This window comes from Theropithecus gelada, chromosome 1, assembly GCF_003255815.1.
Source record: "Theropithecus gelada isolate Dixy chromosome 1, Tgel_1.0, whole genome shotgun sequence".
NCBI lineage: Eukaryota > Metazoa > Chordata > Mammalia > Primates > Cercopithecidae > Theropithecus > Theropithecus gelada.
Window position 1 is genome coordinate 66,962,825 of NC_037668.1, and position 18,429 is coordinate 66,981,253.

Consider the following 18,429-nt stretch of genomic DNA (forward strand, 5'->3'; position numbering starts at 1 on the left):
TCATGTAATTTATTGAATGCTGTACTGAAAGTGAAAAACAGAATGGTTCTATGAGTACTTGAAGTACAGTTTCTACTGAATGCATATGGATTTCTCTCACCATTGGAAAGTCGAAAAATAAGTTGGACCATTTTAAATCAGGGACCATCTATATCTTAGGATCTCCCTGGGGGCTGGGGATGTCTTACAACTTTTAGCTCCTGTAATAAATTGGAAGAAAAGAAATTTACTGTAGGTCAAGTACTGAGCCAAGTACTTTATGGACATTATCTCTCATTAACTTTGTCTACAATCCCATTAAGTAGGTTGTAGTATGCACATTTTACAAGTAAGGAAACTGAACCATCTAATAAACTAGTTAAGTTACGTAGCTTATGGCTGGAAAGTTGAACCTAGATCCACCTTACTGAAATCTCTGCTCCGTTCCTAGACCAGTTTTTCTCTGGAGCGGAAGGAAAGGAAGGTCTGATTGGTCTGACATATGCAGAAATTAAAAAAAAAAAAAAGACTCACAGAAGTAAATTCTCAGAGAAACTCTACAGCAGTAGTAGTCATATTAAACAGCGATCTCTCTTGCCCCTAAGTTGATCAGTTTCAGGATTTTGGTTTGCTTGTACATCATTCATAAAATTCAAGTGCAGCTTAAAGTTTCCATAGTTCCAGGTTTGTTCACTGGAGGAGTGAAAGCCTGGTACCTGCCTAGAGAACTTCATATTGTAATGTCAGATTCTTTGTTAATTAAATGATTTGCAGTAGCCTGAGTTTCTTTCCCATGCTGTCTTCGCTTATTTCTTGCTATAGTTTGTGATGGCCATAAGATGGTGCTGCAGTTTTGAAGTCAGCCTTAAGGATAAGGCTTAGGGGAGGAACACCTACTGCAGTTGTGAGGCAGATGGGACATCAGGAGGGTCTTAGAAGGGATTGTGTAAAAGCTGTTGCTTTAGGGCTTCTTGTTGCTTTCCTTTTGTGGTCTCTTCCTTTTTTTTTTTTTGGTCTCCAGGAAAGAGAGTTAAAGCTATGCTAGTGTAAGTCTGTATGGCTTGCATGGAACCAGGCAGGCTGCTGCTTTCTGCTGTGTGGCCTGGATCCTTTTGGTGTAGAATAAATAACTGCAATAGGAAAGAAACACGTATATAATTTTATTCTCCATTCACAGCCCTTTGGATTGTAGTCTTTTCCCATATAGCAGACACTATAATAAAAAAAATTGGGGTGGAGGAATGTTCACTGATATCATAAGGTGATTTTTGAATCCAACTTTTACAATCTGAAATTCAGACTTCCTGCCCTACTGCAATGGGAGTAAAAACCACCTGAGCCTCTTTTTAGCAGCTTCTTCTCTTACTCCCAAATGGCAACAAGTGTTATCTCTTTGATTGAGTTCTTGGTCCATGCAGTCTAATTACCAATTCAGAACAGTGGGGGAACTTCTTATTTTACACAACTGGCAACTGAGTACAGATTTCCACTCCTGCAGTAGTTAGAAGAGAGTAGTTGGGGTTGAAATTAAAAGTCTTAAAGTTAACAGAAGTTCATGTTCTGGCTTTGTCACTTACTAGCTGTGTAACCTTGGGCTATTAATCAACTTTCTTAAACCTTAGTTTCTTTTTTCTTTTTTGGAGACAGTCTCGCTCTGTTGGCCAGGCTGGAGTGCAGTGATATATGATCTTGGCTCACTGCAACCTCCACCTCCCGATTCAAGCAATTCTCATGCCTCAGCCTCCTGAATAGCTGGGACTAAGGGCGCACGCCCCTGTGCCCAGCTAATTTTTTGTATTTGAGTAGAGATGGAGTTTCATCATGTTGCCTAGGCTGGTCTTAAACTCCTGAGCTCAGGCAATCCGCCTGCCTTGGCCTTCTAGAGTGCTAGGATTATAGGCGTGAGCCACTGTGCCTGGCCAAACCTCAGTTTCTTTACCCATAAAATATAAAATAATAGTTTTGACCTCATATAGTGACTATAAGAATTAAATGAGAAAGTCCATGTAAATAACTTTGCACAGTGCTTGGCACACAGCAAGTGCAAAATATATGTTAGATATTACCAGTGGCAGCATCAATAATTACTATTGAACATTTATGTCAAATATTGTTCATCAGAGACCCTGTTCATCTGTTGTATTTAGAAGTGGTATTCTTTTTACCAAGCACTCATATACTATACTCAGAACCAACTTCCAGATTTTTTCCTGGCTGTGTCATTGGCTGGCAGACTTAACAGATCTTTCTTTTCTTTTATAGGAAAAAGGAGGGAAATAAATGCTCCAGAAGGCTAGATCTTTAAAGTGTGTGTTCCTTTTCTTAACTGTAAGAAGACGGCTCTGGTTTCTTCAGGTTATAATTTGATGAAAATAATTTTATTATTTTCTGACCTGAAAAAATTCAGAATATGTATATCTGCTTGATATTTTCTTTTGGGCATCTTGGTGCAACACTTCAAATCTATTTCATTTTGTAGTTGGGGAGCCATAATTGCAGCTTCACCAGCCTTGGTTCTTCTTGGCCTGGCCCTTCCCTTCCCTTGCTGGTTAGTACCAGCTAAGCTGGTTTGCTTTTTCCCTCTTTGATACTATTCTCCTCTTCCTTCTTCCACGTTACCTTCTGCCACGGCCTCTCTTCTTTTTCCCTCGCTTTTCAATTTACTCTTACATTTTCCCTCCTCCTCCTGGCCCTGCCTAGTTTCCCCTCCCCTGGTTTCTAGCTCCTTTTTGCTTTCTGTTTGTGTTACTGAGGGCAGTGCTCCAATTACCTCATATTTGGAGAGAGGAAGCTGCAGCCAATCCGGTTTCTGTCTGCTTTTAGGTCAAGTGATTTCTGAACTGCAGTGAGATGCTTTGAATTTGTCTTGTTGCAGCTCTGAGCCTGTAAGATGGCTGTCTGAATCGGCAGCGGCTGGAAGAGACAGAGAGAGGCGGGGAGGGAGGGAGAAAGAATTGGAGGGATTGCCGGCATAGTGCATGTTTTTAAATGTACGTTGAATCCGATGAAGCCAAGGTTGGGATTTCTGTGGGATCCCAGGACTGGCTTAGCTGCGTTTTTGCTGAGATTAGGAGAGGAAGGAAATGGGAAATTCACTGGGCTGTTTTAAGGAGCCGAAAGAGTCAATAGCTGTTCCTGAGAAGGCTCCCATATCTCCTAAGAAAAGGGTTCGGTTCAAAAGGAGGTGGAGAGGGAAGAAAATCCCTACTCCAGAGGCATCTCACCAGGAAGAAACCTCGGAAGGAACTGAAGTCATTGAAGAGACTGAAACCCTAACGAAGTTAACAGTGAGTCTCCAAAAGGAAGACGGAGTGGGAGGGGTAGAGCATACCCCCCCAGATATTTTGCTGCCTAGGGACTCAGCCCCCAACTCGCAGGTAGTCGATCAGGGGATGATAGTACAGGTAAAGGAGAGATTCCAAGGGGAGGTCCAGACTGCCCACCTTTTGTTAGAGAATGAGTCATCAGTTGCTGGAGGGGTCTGGGATTCCCTGGAAGAGGGGATGACTGTCATTGCTCACCTGCTTGATAACCCAGCAGAAAGGAACTGTGAGAAGTCAGTGAGCCAACTGGTGGAATTTCCTAGGACAGCATCCTGCAGCAGCAGGGCTGTGCTGCTGCCTTTGCAAGGAGAGACTGCAGTGGAAAAAGGAAATATTCAGCTTGGGTTTCGGAGCTATGCTTCGCTTAGGACAGACTGCCCCACTGATACAGGAAATCAAGAACAATTTTCAGAGGGCTGGAGTGTGGAGGAAGGAACCAAGAGTGTTTCAGGTGCCCCTCAGACAGGTTCCTGGATTGCAGAATGTTCTGTTTCTTCATCACTACTGGACAAGCCTGGAGGCCAAAGACGCACGGAGCCTTCCCATGTGGGTCGAGTGCCCCTCCAGGATTCCAGACTGCTTACTTCTCAGAGTGATTTGTCTATCAGCGGCGTGACTGTGAGCATTTTGCCCTCCTCCTCTGGCTATGGCAGTGATGGGCCGCACATACACGGGATCCAGCCTAAAGATACAGAACCTGAAAAGAGCTCTACTTCCTTCTCAGAAGAGGATGGCACTCTTTCTCTGGAGGCAAGCCACACCCTATCATGGGGTCTGGAAGAGGTAGGTGGGCATGTTCAAGAGAGAATCAAACTACTGTTTGGAATCTTGGCCCTCAAACATATTAAAGCTGAGTGTAGTGAGCAGTGAGGATGTTGGTGCCTCTCAAACTCACCCCCATGTGAGTTAGTGTCTGCTAAAGCTCAGCAAGCAGAATCTATTTAGGTCTGCCCCTTGATACTTGAAACCAAGACTTGTCTCTGGGGAATCCCTGATTCTGGGTAGCCAAGCGGCATAATTGCTCAAGCTGTCTGGTGGGATTGTCTCTCGAGGTGCAATGCTAGATAGTACTTACTCTCAGGCAGGTCTGTTTACCAGCTTCCCTGCTACGAGAAGTTGTAGTGTAGCACAAGGGACGATGGGGAAGGGCCTACCTGAATCTCTGGAATAAATCTCTGGAATGAATGTGGAAGGGGTCAGGCAGCTATTGTCAGTGTATTTGCTCTTCCCCACAGGAGAGTGATGTTCTTACTAGAGCTGATGCAATCCCGTCCCCGTGGGGAAATTTCTGACGGCAACCCTCATTCAGTATTTGTATAGGTGGAGAGGGCTCATCCTTCTTTGGTTCCTGATTCTAGGATTAGAGGAGAAGGACAGAGTTATCTGGGGATTAGTCGAGAGAGAGAGAGGGAGGTTAGGGCAATTTGAAGGTTTAAGGCTAGAAAAGTTTTTTTGTGTGTGATTGGACGTATTTAGGGCTTTAATGTGATTTTGTTTTGAGGAATATATTGCATGGATGGTGCTGCTGCTGGTGGTGGTAATGGCAGTTGCTGTGAATGTTTTAAAGGTCAAGGAGCAAGTGAGAATTCAGAGATCTGAACACTGAGATAAGGACTCAGCAATACCATGGGTAGCACAGCATCTGGTATGTAGGCGTGTGATTGTGTAGGTGATCAAAGTTATAATTCACCAATGGCTAAAGAACTTTTACTGGCATGTTGGCCTCTGCAGCAGAAGAAATAAAAACATTAGGACCTCAAAGTGCAAAAGGTATAAAATGAGGTAGGGCACTTTCCTTGCCTAGATGTGGGCCACTGATACTGTACAGGGGCTCTGATGTTTGCAGAGCAGGGGTATGGTCCACCTACTGGTGCCCTGCTTATCACTAGCAGCATGAGGCTGAGGATAGATACAAATTCTAAGCTAATCTGTGCCTAAAATTTCCTCTTTGGGCATAAATTTTCCCCACAGACAGCCTCATCTTAATGCCCTCTGTTATTAGAGTTTGGAGACTCCCAACAGTTCGAAGAAAAAGTGGCCATTGAAAAATGTCTATTTTATGGATGGGCAAGAGGTTTCTTGGGCCTCATATAAAAATGGGTATGTGTGTGGGGGAATGTGATAGTTGTGTTATGGTAGGAAGGACGGCAGTGAAACTACTGGGATATGGGGTACATGAATGTATTAAGTTATTCTCGCATTGCTGTAAGTAACCTGAGGCTGGGTAATTTACAAAAGTAAAGAGGTTTAATTGGTATACGGTTCTGCAGGCTGTACAGAAAGCATGATGCTGGCATCTGCTCAGCTTCTGAAGAGGCCTCAGGAAACTTACAATCTTGGTGGAAGGCAAAGGGGCAGTAGGCATGTCACTAGGCTAGAGCAGGAACGTGAGGTTGTGGACGGGATGTGCCACACACTTTTAAATGACCAAATCTCACGAAAACCCACCTACCCTCACGAGAACAGCACCAAGGGGATGTTGCTAAACCATTCATGAGAAATCCACTTTCATGATTCATGATCCAGTCATCTCCCACCAGGCCCCACTCCCAATATTAGGGATTACAATTCAACATGAGATTTGGTAGGGACACAGATTGAAACCATATCAATGAGTATTTGGGTTTCATCAGATAAAAAAGAATGTCAAAGTAAACTTTTATCTTGTAAATGTTGGAACAGATAGAGTAGTTGGGGGTAAAACCAACTGTGGAACTGATTGTTGTACAACTGGCATTAAAATTGAAATTGTGTAGTCATCATAACATTATAGGACACATGCTTGTAACTGAGTGTGAGATTTTCAGAAATTTGGCATGTAAAGTGAACTCCTAGTAAAATCAATCCTAGATAATGGACCGTAGATAGCAATGGCACCTTTGGGGCTGGATCTCCACACTGGCAAGGGAATGTTCTGCATGAGTCTCTGAAGAATCTTAAAGAAAAGATTGGTAGGAGAAACCTTTGGACCATGATCTGTAGTGTGACCGTATTGGCAGCAGTATGATTCCTTTGCTGTTCAGTATGATTCAAATTGGCATGTGGCATTTTCTGGGTAGCCAACCTCTCCATCTATTCCTTCTACCTTTTCACTGCAGACACAGTTATACTACTTACATATAGCCAAGGCTGAAAAACTAAGTGACCGAGTCTCAGCTCAGACACCTGGCATATTTCCAGGTTTTGTGTCCATCGTGTGATACAGGGACCACAGACTCACCATCCTATATGACAGATAAGTAACTTCTCAGATAAGTGTGACATTCCTTCAGAATGAAAGTCCTTAAGGCCAAGAGGCCACAACTCTCACTAGTCTCTGAAGGAACTGTCTTCAGGGAGCTGCTCCGCTCCCTAACAGGCTGTTCACAAGCTTGAGGACAGTAGCAGCCAGAGAGACAGAGAGGGCAACGCATACTGAAACCGATAGGCAGGGCAAGAGCATCTCTGCTGAAAGTGGGAGCGCTGGGAGGGCACGGGTCAGAAGAGCAGCAGCTGCTGTTCACACACCAACTCCTGTCTAAACAGGAGACAGCTGGCAGTCCAATTGAATTGTTTTTTGCTTGTTTTTTTGGTGGTTGTTTTGTTTTTAATATGTCAGAGTAGTAACTCTCCTCAGAAAATAATTTGAGTTCCAACCAGTTTCTCTCTTCTGTTGATGGCTTGTTGATGAGAGTGAGACCAGGCTATGAAGAGACATAAACTTCACCGTGGGTTTTGTTGCTTTTTAGGATGGAGAGAAATGGGAACTGATTCTGCTTCTTGCTAGTGTGGGGTTTAGATAGTAGAATATATATGATCTGCTTTTCCATTCACCTAGTATAGTTAATACTTCTTTTGTCAAGAAATAGTTAACACAGAAGCAAGATGACAAGGGTCAGCTGACAAATATGTTTTCAGAATGATAAGTAGACTAGAATTTGGAGCTGGATGGGAACAGGCTAATAGCAATCACTCTTTGATGTCAGACAAAGACCTTCTTCTCTGGCCCATTTCTTCTCTCAGGACTCCCTATTCCCAACTGCTTTCAATATCCATACTACTAATACCTGGCTTATTTCAACAAGGAACATTTTTGAAAATCCCTTCCTCCTCCCCATCATGGCTTCTGCTGCCAAGCTCCTGCCCACACTGTTAGCGAATCCCGTTTAACGAAGAATTTGCCTCTATACCAATGTCCTTTTTTTTTTTTTTTGGACACGGAGTCTGACTGTCGCTGAGGATGGAGTTCAGTGGTGCGATCTCGGCTCACTGCAACCTCTGCTTCCTGGGTTCCAGCTATTCTCCTGCCTCAGCCTCCCGAGTAACTGGGATTACAGGCGCCCACCACTACGCCTGGCTATATACCAGTATTCTTGCCACAACCCTTTGAGTCTCTACAATTTTAGGTGAATAGTCAGATAACACTGGGGCCTAGAAATGATAAGAAAGAGGTTGGTTGGTGTATTATCTTCTGGGCTCAGCCTTTTCAGTTTACAAGTATCCCTCTCCCAGTTTTCCTTTTTAATTATAGGGAGCGTTGTTTTACTAATACTGGCTTTGTGCTGAAAGAAGAAAGCAAAATTAACCAGATGACACTATTGGGGGAATGTAGAAGGTAAAGTTACAGTTAGAGCTTTAAGAAAGGATTTTGTTTCTTTTTCAAAAAATTTTACTTAATTAAAAATGTTACTAAAGAATCATTATTTTTTAGGTGTAACAATAGTGTTGTGGTTATGTTTAAAAAAAGGCCTTTTAGAGATACATACTGAAATGTTTTTAGAGAAATATAGGAGATTTACTTCATCATAATAGGGGAAGGGTGAAGTGGGTGGAATGTAGATGAAACAGGATTAGCTATGAGTTGATAATGGTTGAAACTGGGTAATGGGTACATAGGGGCTAATTATACTATTCTGTCTCTTTTTGTATATATATGAAAATTTCCATTTCAAATAGAAAGTTAAAAAAATTGTATAAAAAGAAAATGAAAGTTAAAAATAAAATTGTATAAAAATAAAATGGAAAGTTAGGCCAAAATAAGTTGTATAAAAATAAAAAGGTAATAATACTGGCAAAATTATGATATAATGCAAATACAGTTGGCTCTCTGCATTGTGGGTTCTGCATCTGTGGATTCAACCCATGATAGATGGAAAATATTCTGAAGAAAAACATTGCATCTGTAATGAACATGTACAGACTTCATTATTCCCTAAACAAGATAACAACTATTTACTAACATTTGCATTGTATTAGGAATTATAAGTAATCTAGAGATTATTTAAAGGATCTGGGAGGATGTACATATGTTGTACTACCCCATTTTGTATCTGGGACTTGAGCATTTGTGAATACTACCCCATTTTGTATCTGGGACTTGAGCATTTGTGGATTTCAGTATCTGCAGATTTTGGTATCTGAGGAAGGTCCTAGAACCAATTCTCCATGGATGACTGCTGAAAAGGGGTTACTGTCCTATAGATGAAGTGATTAAGAGCATGGAGCCAGATTGGCTAGGTTTGAATCCCAATTCTACAACTTACTAGCAGTATAACTTGGAACAGGTTACTTAACTTCTCTGTGCCACAATTTCCTTATATGTAAATGGAAGATAAGAATAGTACATACGTGGTAGGGTTGTTGTGAGAATAATATGAATTAATACAAGTAATCACAATAAATGCTAGTTAACATTATTACTTAAAAGAACAAGAAAATGAATGAGAAAAAGACAAACACCCTTGCAGAAAAATAGGGGAAAGTCCAGGGTTAAGCAGTTCACAAAAAAAGGAAATCCAAATGCCTCATATACATAAGACTCCTTTTTACTAATAAGGATATAAAGATCAAACAACAACAAGATACCATCTCTCTCTCTCTCTCTCTGTGTGTGTGTGTGTGTGTGTGTGTGTGTCTCTCTATAGATATATATATGTTTGTTTTTTTTTTTTTTTGGTGAGACGGAGTCTCGCTCTGTCACCCAGGCTGGAGTGCAGTGGTGCGATCTCTGCTCACTGCAAGCTCCACCTCCCAGGTTCACGCCATTCTCCCGCCTCAGCCTCCCGAGTAGCTGGGATTACAGGCACCCGCCACCATGCCCGGCTAATTTTGTTTTTGTGTTTTTAGTACAGACAGGGTTTCACTGTGTTAGCCAGGATGGTCTCGATCTCTTGACCTCGTGATCCGCCCACCTCTGCCTCCCAAAGTGCTGGGTTTACAGGCATGAGCCACTGCACCTGGCCCCATATATTTTTTTAAAGAGATGAGGTCTCAGGTATGTTGTCCAGGCTAAAGAGCAGTGGCCATTCACAGGCACCATCATAGCGCACTGTAGCCTTGAACTCCTGGACTCAAGCTTGTAGCTGGGACTGCAAGCATACTACCATGCCCAGCTAAGATACCATTTTATACCCATCAGATTGGCAGAAGATAACAACTCTGAAAATACCAAGTGTAGGCGAGGATGTAGAGTGATGGGAAAACCTCTTCATAGCACTTGAGTGGAAGTATAATTTGGTACTGTTCTTTAGAGAGTAGTTTGACAATATTTTGTAGAGTTGAAAAATGCCCATATTCTATTACCTAGGGTTTCCATTCTAATTATATTCCCTAGTGAGACCTCCAGGACTCTGAATGTGAATACTGAAAGGAGCACTCCCTTTTATAACTCTCATATTGGTAATAAACACCTTCTTTCTCTCTATTCCTCACCAACATAGCTGCCATTAGATCCCTCTAGCTGGGCATTTGTAGAACCACTGCATTGTACCTTCATCTGCTTCTTCTTCTTCTCCTTTTTTTTTGAGAAAGAATCTTGCTCTGACACCCAGGCTGGAGAGCAATGGTGCAATCATAGCTCACTGCAACCTTGACATCTCAGGCTTAAATGATCCTCCTGCCTCAACTTCCCAAGTAGCTGGGACTACAGGGGAGTACAACGACACCCAGCTAATTTTTAAATTTTTTGTAGAGACAGGGTCTCACAGTGGTTCCCAGGCTCATCTTGAACTCCTGGATTCAAGTGATCCTCTTGCCTAGGCCTCCCAATGCGGTGGGATTACAGGAGTGAGCCACTGCACCCAGCCTTCATTTGCTTCTTGAAAGTTTTCAAGGTCTGATGCTTTATCTTTAGTGGGTGATGAGGTCAGCTAGAAACTTGAGGACATAATAATCAAGTACCTACTTGCTCAGAACAACTGTCCTATCCACTGCGAGACTTACAAAGTCTAAACTCCTCAGCTGGGTATTCCAGTTCCTTTGTAATCTATCTTATCTTTTCTATCGATTCCCAATTTAAACCTTCTCGTTTTAACAGATCAACCCCTTAACTACTATTTCTCTTTCACCTTATCTCAGTTTCTTGCGTAAACTTTGTTTACATCCACTTTCTACCTGGAATTCTTTCCTTCCTTGCCTTTCATCTGTTCTGTAACACCCTTCAAGGATGAGCTTAAATGGTACTTCTTCTAGAAATCTTTGTGATCACTCCAGCCCACAGTAATTTTCCATTCTGCTGAGATTCTATATTGGATATTACTATAATTATTGGTCTTTTTAAGCTTTAAATTTGTTTAACTCTTTCATGTGACCTACCGTAGATATAAGATGAAATTATTTTCCTCCAGAAGTTAACCTTCAGAAAAGAGATATTCTTTTTATATTTTACTTCTTATAAAGCATTTCTTGTTATTAGCCTTCCAGGGAGCTTATAGTCAGTTCATGAAAAAGGGTGAATAAATCTGTGTCACCATCTGCTAGTTCAATCACTATCATTTTTTTGTAGAGATCAACTGCCATAATTGATTAAACAAAAAAGAGGAACCAAAAATCTAAGAAAGTTTTAGTTATTGTTCCTGGGAATATAATCTCCTAATTTGAAGTGTTGAAAGTAATTGTATACAAGCCTTAACATTAAAAATTTTTTTTAATCAGTCACATTGCATATGAAACACACACATACATTATGGGGATCACAAATAAACACAACAGAATGAATGAAAAAAAAAAAAAAACCCAATCCAGTATTATGCAACTGGATTCTTGTGGTTTGAAATGAAATACCCAGAGACAATGTAGTTCAGAAAAATGCTGTTATTAACTTTAAAATCTTAAAAAGAAAAGTAGACAGTATTTTCTAGAAAATTCACTCAAAAAAATAGCTTTATTGAAGGAAAAAACATTGATGTTAAAGATGCATGTGAAGTTTGAATAATATGGTTTTTTGAAATAATAAAGGCAGAAAATACATTAACACTAAATGCATTAAATATACTGCTTAATTTTAAATATGTGTATATGTGTAAATAAATTTCTAAAAGTTTGCATATTCAGGAGGACCACAGAGCTTCCCTTCCTGTATTCCTGTTTTAGTTTCACACACCTGTTGTTATCTGGGAAAATATTTGGGATAATCATATGTTAGTTATGGCATGTCTCAACTAAGTTCTTGCAGGGCAGACATGTCTTCTTTTTTTGTTTTCCACGTTTTTACCTGGCCAACTTCTACTTATTAAAACTCAGCACAGAGGTTGTTGCTGAGCAATCCTCTGGCATTGCTAGTTGGATTTACTTGCTTATCTCTGTCACAACATTGATCTCTTTGTATAGTAAATTGTCTCCCTGATTAAATTGCTTGAACTTGAGGCCTGAGGCTGTGTTTTTTTATTTTGAGATATTAAGAACTTAAGCACAGCTCCCAGAATATAATGGTTGCTCAAAAAATATTAACAGAATAAGTAAATGGTGTGTCTTTTTTTTTGTTCTTCTCCATGGTGCCTGTCATAGTGCTAAGATGTTGTTCAGTCAATACTTATTGAATTATTAGGAAAACATTCAGCTTCTGGGAATACTTCAGAAAAGCAATTAACCAAGCTTTGGGAAGTGTGAGTTGAAAGGAAATTCAGGTGGAATTTGCATATTCTGAGGCATAATGTTGAGGCTGTTCTTCCTCTCCAAATGGCTTCCTCCTTAAAAAATCGAGATGAGAGAGAAAGATCTCTGAAACTGAAGCTGGATTTCTGCATTTGGGAGATTAAGGTAAAACTTCTGCATAGCCCAGAGGACAGTACTGTGCACACATATCATGTGTGAGTATACAGAAAAAGATTGATGAAAACCAAATTTAATTACTGAGATGGTTGTGATGATAATCCCATTTTTCTCATCCAGTTTACAGTCTAGGAAGGGCCCTAATCCATACAGGGTTGTTTTTTTTTTTTTTTTTTTTAACTTAGGGATCCAAACATCTATCTCATTACAGCTATGTTTAAAATCTGAAGTAAAGCTGTTTGTTGAAGTAGTTTTAGTGCAATACACAGAAATACTAAGAGATGAGAGATGTTATCAGAAAGATTATGGCTGTAATGAACATACAATATCAGTTAACTAACTGGAATTTCATTTTTGGGTAAAGAACCCAAATACTCAGATTTTGTTTTGCTTATTCAAGTTCTGTCTTTTTTTACGTCAACAAATCTATTTCCTGTTCCCAATAATGTTTTACTTTAATATGTATGCGAAGCAGCTACAGTGAAGGCAGTGGGATATATCAATGTTGCATTTAGCCAGTGAAATAGGTAGCTAGAAATGTTAAGGGGAACTGAAATAGAATTGGTACTAGGAAGAAGCTGTTTATAGGAAGAGCCATGATCCATTATTGAGTCCTTGGCTCTGCAACTCCATAGCTTCTCTCCCCACTACTGCCCCTCTCCTAGCCCCAAGTAGACCTGGAATTGATTAAGTTTTAGGAAGTTGACTCACACTGATCACATTTGCATGAGATTGGTCGATGTGAATTTATTAATTTACAAAATAAATTTTGACTGCCAAGTCATTCAAGAATTCGAATTGGCCACTTAGTGCTTTTGTTGCTTTATAATATCTATATGGGAAGCAAATAATAATCTGAAGGTTGTCACCTCATGTCAGGTGAACATGGAGTCAGAGCAGAGAGGTGGTGAGTGGAGGAATGATTTGTAGGATCGTCTTATTAGTTGGCATCATCAAAGTAGAATAGTCTGATTTCTTCTGTAGAAATGTACCTGTCAAGGTCATAAGAACCCATGTCCCTTGAATCTGCTGGGTAGGGCACAATTTCACCTTCACAGGCATAGAGGCAGTACTTCCTGGCTTCCCTTTTCTATACTCAATGCAAGCTTCCTATACTCGTCTATTCTCACGGTCTTTCTTCAGACATCTTAGTAATATTTATTTGCCTACAGCTTTGTTTTATTCTAAATATAGTGTTAAAGTTCCTGGCCCCTTTTTTTTTCTTTCCAATTTTAAAATATCATCTGATATTTAATCTCATCTATTATGAGTTTGTAAATTCAGACACTTGGAGATGCCTTATTATTGATTTCTCCCTTGTACTGGTCACAAGGGAAGCTACTACTTTCACGGTACTGCACCTGAATGAGATGACTAAGAGACAGGATGTTCTATTGACATGCCTGTGTTTTCTCTGCCCCAAACACCCAGACCAAAAATTGTGCTGGGTATGCTGTCTTATTATTATGGGAAGGAAATATATGTACCCTCGGCACTACCTACATCATCTTATTTAATCCTTATAATGATCCTTTGAGAAAATTATTATCCTATTTTAAATATGGGAAAAATTGGGCCAGGAGGCTTATGTGGTTTGCCTGAGGTCACATTTCTAGTAAATGCCTTCTTTCAAACACATATCTGTCTGAATCAAAGGCTTAATATTTTTCCTTAACAAGGATTATTTTTATAGTTTTTTATTATAAAAATAAAGTGTGGTCATTACTTAAAGTCTGAAAAAAAGAAGAGTAGGAAGAAAAAATAAAGTCATTCATAGTCCCACTCCAGAGGAGATAAATAATGCTAGCCTAAACTTGTTTCACTTTACACACTGCTTTGAAATAGCTAAGTAACCTGTCTACAGATTCTAGATGGGCTTTATCCCAGAATACTTTTTTTTTTTTTTTTTTTTTGAGACAGAGTCCCACTCTGTCGCCTAGGCTGGAGTGGTCTCAGACTCCTGACCTCAGGTGATCTGCTTGCCTTGGCCTCCCAAAGTGTTGGGCTTACAGGCGTGAGCCACCGTGCCTGGCCCCCAAAATAGTTTTGTTTGCTTATTTTTATTATTTAATTCTTAAACCAAGTTATTATTAATTAAAACATGTTAAGGTCCCACCATACAACCAGCACAACACTAAGTGCAATGGGCAGTGCACCAAAGGACTATGATCCATGGGTCTCAGATTTGGAAGTTATTTCGTCCACAGCATCTTAGTTTCTGCTTGAACACGTCCAGTGGTGAGGAGCTCTCCCATATAGGGGCTGCTGTTCAGTTTTGTATTGTTAAGATGTGGTGCCAGCCCCCCTCAGGAAACCTGCATGCAGTCTAGGGGAGATAAGATTAAATATATGAAATAATAGTCCATACTGCAAAATAACATTTATTTATTTATTTTATGTTTTCGAGACAGAGTCTCACTCTGTCGCCCAGGCTAGAGTGCAGTGGTGCAATTTCAGCTCACCACGACGTCCGCCTCCCAGGTTCAAACGATTCTCGTGCCTCAGCCTCCCAAGTAGTTGGGACTACAGTTGCGCGCCACCACTGGTTAATTTTTATATTTTTAGTAGAGATGGGGTTTCACCATGTCGGCCAGCCTGGTCTCGAACTCCTGATCTCAGGTGATCTGCCTGCCTCAGTCTCCCAAAGAGCTAGGATTACTGCGCCTAGCCCAAAATAACATTTAATTAGGTGATGATACAGACTGTCAGTGCTGTGGGAGTTAGACAAGTAAGAATTGAAGGAAGACCAGCCTTCAAATAAAGAAGAGATAAGGGAACCCTTATTTGTTGAGCATAATCCTGAGTTTGGGCTAGCTGCTTTAATGTGTAATCTCACTGATTATCACAGCAACCCTGAAAAGGTGGTATTAGTCCCACTTTGCACGCACGAGACATGCACTTTTTCCTCACCTGCATTACGATCTGTCTAAAATAGGTCTTGTTCTGTATTTTGGAGATTTCTTAAAATAACTTTTTTCTTATTATGAAAATGTACAGGATGTAGAAAATTTGGAAAATATGAAAATCACCTGTAATGTTACTCCATAGAGGTAACTATGATTATTAGTTTGCTGTATTCTCACATACATACAGTATTTGTGCCTGTATTGCATACATAGGTATATGTGTATGCATTTGTACATATATATGACTGTGTACTTAAATGTATATTTTGTATGTCTTTTATACAAAATAAGATTACTATATATTATTTTGTTTATATTCTGTTTCTTAAATTCGGTAATCATTGTCCTATGTCATTAAAATTTTCTTTGTAAAACTTTTTTATTTATTTTTTTGAGATGGAGTCTCACTGTGTCACCCAGGCTGCAGTATTGTGGCATGATCATACTTCACTGCAGCCTTCATCTCTTGGCTTCAAGTGATCATCCCCCCTCAGCCTCCTGAGTAACTGGGACTACAGGCATGAGCCACTGCACCTGGCCTGAAACTTTCTAAAACATAACTTTTTAAGTGCTACAAAGAATTCTATTCTGCTGTAATTGTGCTATGATTTATAACCAGTCAACCCCAACCCCTCATTAGTATTTAAGCTTTTTATAACTTTTTGCTAAGTCACCTTTATTATGCTTTGATAAATATTCATGTATAAAATTATTTGTTTATATTTCTGATGACTTTCTATCAAGTTGTATGTATGTTTTGAGACTTGATTCAAAACTGACATCCAGAGAAGTTATGGCATTTATACTCTCACTAGTGGCAGTCTATGACGGTACCCAATTTTAGATATTCTCTCCAATCGTGAATATTATCATTAAAAACAAACATTTCCTAATTTGACAGGTGAAAAATTACCTCTCATGGTTTTAATTTGTGTTTATTTGACTAGCAAGAGGGTAAATATATGATGGAATAGTCCTCTGAAGTGCTTCCAGCTTTGGATCTTCGTTTTACTAAGAGCCATAGTGTATGGAGAAGAGAAGGCTGAAAGACTGTGTCTTATTTATAATGAATTATTCTGTGTCCCATCTTTTGGCAGATCTCTGACATCTACATTAGTGGAGAATCAGGGGATATGTCAGCTAAGGAGAAACTACTCCTGTGGACCCAGAAGGTGACAGCTGGTTACACAGGAATCAAATGCACCAACTTTTCCTCCTGCTGGAGTGATGGGAAGATGTTCAATGCACTCATTCACCGATACCGGTAAGAACAGTGGAATTTCTGTGTTCCTGCGGGGCTTCTTCTCATCTCTTGTTTGTAATTAGTTATAATGCTCTTTCCACCTCCTCAAGCAAAAATCAAAGCTTTGATTCATTTGTTCATTTGAAAAAGGAATATTTATTTAACTAATTTCCTAGGAACTGGGCACAAGGAGCAGTGAAGAAAACAGCGAAAGTTTTTTCTCTCATGGAACTTTCCTTCCAGTAGGGAGAATAGGTAATAAATGTATGCCATCAAGCAGTGGTAAATACAATGGCAGGATTAGAAAGTGGCAGAGGTTTGTGATATTTTGGACAGGGTGGTCAGAGATGGCCTCTTTGGTGAGCATGTTAGAGCAGAGCCGTGAGGGAGTGAGTCATGCAGGCTTCTGGGGTCAGAGTGTTCCAGTTGGAAGAAATACAAGTGCAAAGGGCCTGGAGTGAGGGCTTGCTTGGAGTGGTTTTGGAGTGGTTTAGGAATAGCAGGTGGCTGAAGTGAGGTGAGGAAGATAGGAATTCTGAGTGACAAAATTAAAAATTGTTGAGTTCTTAGTGGTCATAAACATGCCCCAATTTTCAGTGCTAACTGATGATATTTTTCCCATGACATTCAACAAACCTAAACTGTGTGTTTAAGTTTAGCATTAGGGAGCACTGAGCCCCTGGTATATACTTAAAAATGGAATTTGTGCTCTTCTTAACCTCCTGCTTTTTCTCTAACTCAGTGTTTTTCAGCTCTGGGAACTTTTAGGAGGTTTTCTTTGTGTGAACTCATGTGTGATGTGTAGATGTTGACCTTTCATGTGCCTTGCTGGACTTTTACAGACCCGATCTGGTAGACATGGAGAGGGTACAAATCCAAAGTAACCGAGAGAATCTGGAACAGGCTTTTGAAGTGGCAGAAAGACTAGGGGTCACTCGTCTGCTGGATGCAGAAGGTGAGAGAGAGTTTACTGAACTTGAGTAAGGAATGCGTATTCAGTATTCCTTCTTTTAGCAAGTTCCTTTGTTCTGACTAAGAAATTTCTTGTCCATTCTCTCTCAGATGTGGATGTGCCATCTCCAGATGAAAAGTCTGTAATCACTTATGTGTCTTCAATTTATGATGCCTTCCCTAAAGTCCCTGAGGGTGGAGAAGGGATCAGTGCTACGGTAAAATAACATTTTCCTAGAAGGCCTTCTGACTTTGATTCATTTGGGTGGAATGTATTGCTTAGACACTTTCTTAAGCACTGATGGTATACTCATGGTATCAAACTATATATCCAGTATCTTTATCATACATGGACATTATCCTTGGCCCTGGAAATGAGTCTAGATACTGCTAATTTTGTAACAATTAGCATAGACTATTTGATGCTAAATGCCAGCAAGGAATGTCCCTTTCATTCCTAGCTGTAATTCAAGATGAGGAAGTATTTTATCAGTCATTCATATATCAGCTTGATTAGGTAGATCACAGCTCTTTTCAGAATATTTTTAGTAGCTTGGTTTGTAGCCTTTCTTAGTGTCAGGAAATTGAATCCCAGCCTGAGAGCCCTTGAGGAGCTTTGAAACTGGTACTGTGAGCATTAAACTGAGCAGCATCTAGGCAATTAAAGGAAAGGGATTTTATATAGTTTGGAGTGGCCTGAGCTACTTCCTCTTGTGGTTGTTTTGGATATTGCTAATCAGGTGTGTGATGTTTACCTTCTGGCAATAGGAAGTGGACTCCAGGTGGCAAGAATACCAAAGCCGAGTGGACTCCCTCATTCCCTGGATCAAACAGCATACAATACTGATGTCAGATAAAACTTTTCCCCAAAACCCTGTTGAACTAAAGGTAAAGTCAAGGACTTAAATTTTTTTGGTAAAATCTTTCTAGGGAGTAAGTCTCCAAGCTTATCACTGCTGGCTTCTGGGTGAGGTGGCATGAAAAATTGGGTCCTAAAGTT

The 18,429-nt window shown here is 40.2% G+C and overlaps 1 protein-coding gene across 2 annotated transcripts in view; it reads left to right on the forward strand.

Annotated features, from left to right (window-relative positions):
* Positions 1 to 18,429, forward strand: part of MACF1 (microtubule-actin crosslinking factor 1) — a 407,350-nt gene that overhangs the window by 182,940 nt on the left and 205,981 nt on the right. For both annotated transcript variants that reach the window (XM_025361749.1, XM_025361739.1), the window contains exons 6-9: positions 16,333 to 16,499; positions 17,321 to 17,433; positions 17,541 to 17,647; positions 18,198 to 18,317. In XM_025361749.1, coding sequence (XP_025217534.1) covers positions 16,333 to 16,499; positions 17,321 to 17,433; positions 17,541 to 17,647; positions 18,198 to 18,317 — 507 coding nt within the window. The remainder of the gene's footprint in view (positions 1 to 16,332; positions 16,500 to 17,320; positions 17,434 to 17,540; positions 17,648 to 18,197; positions 18,318 to 18,429) is intronic.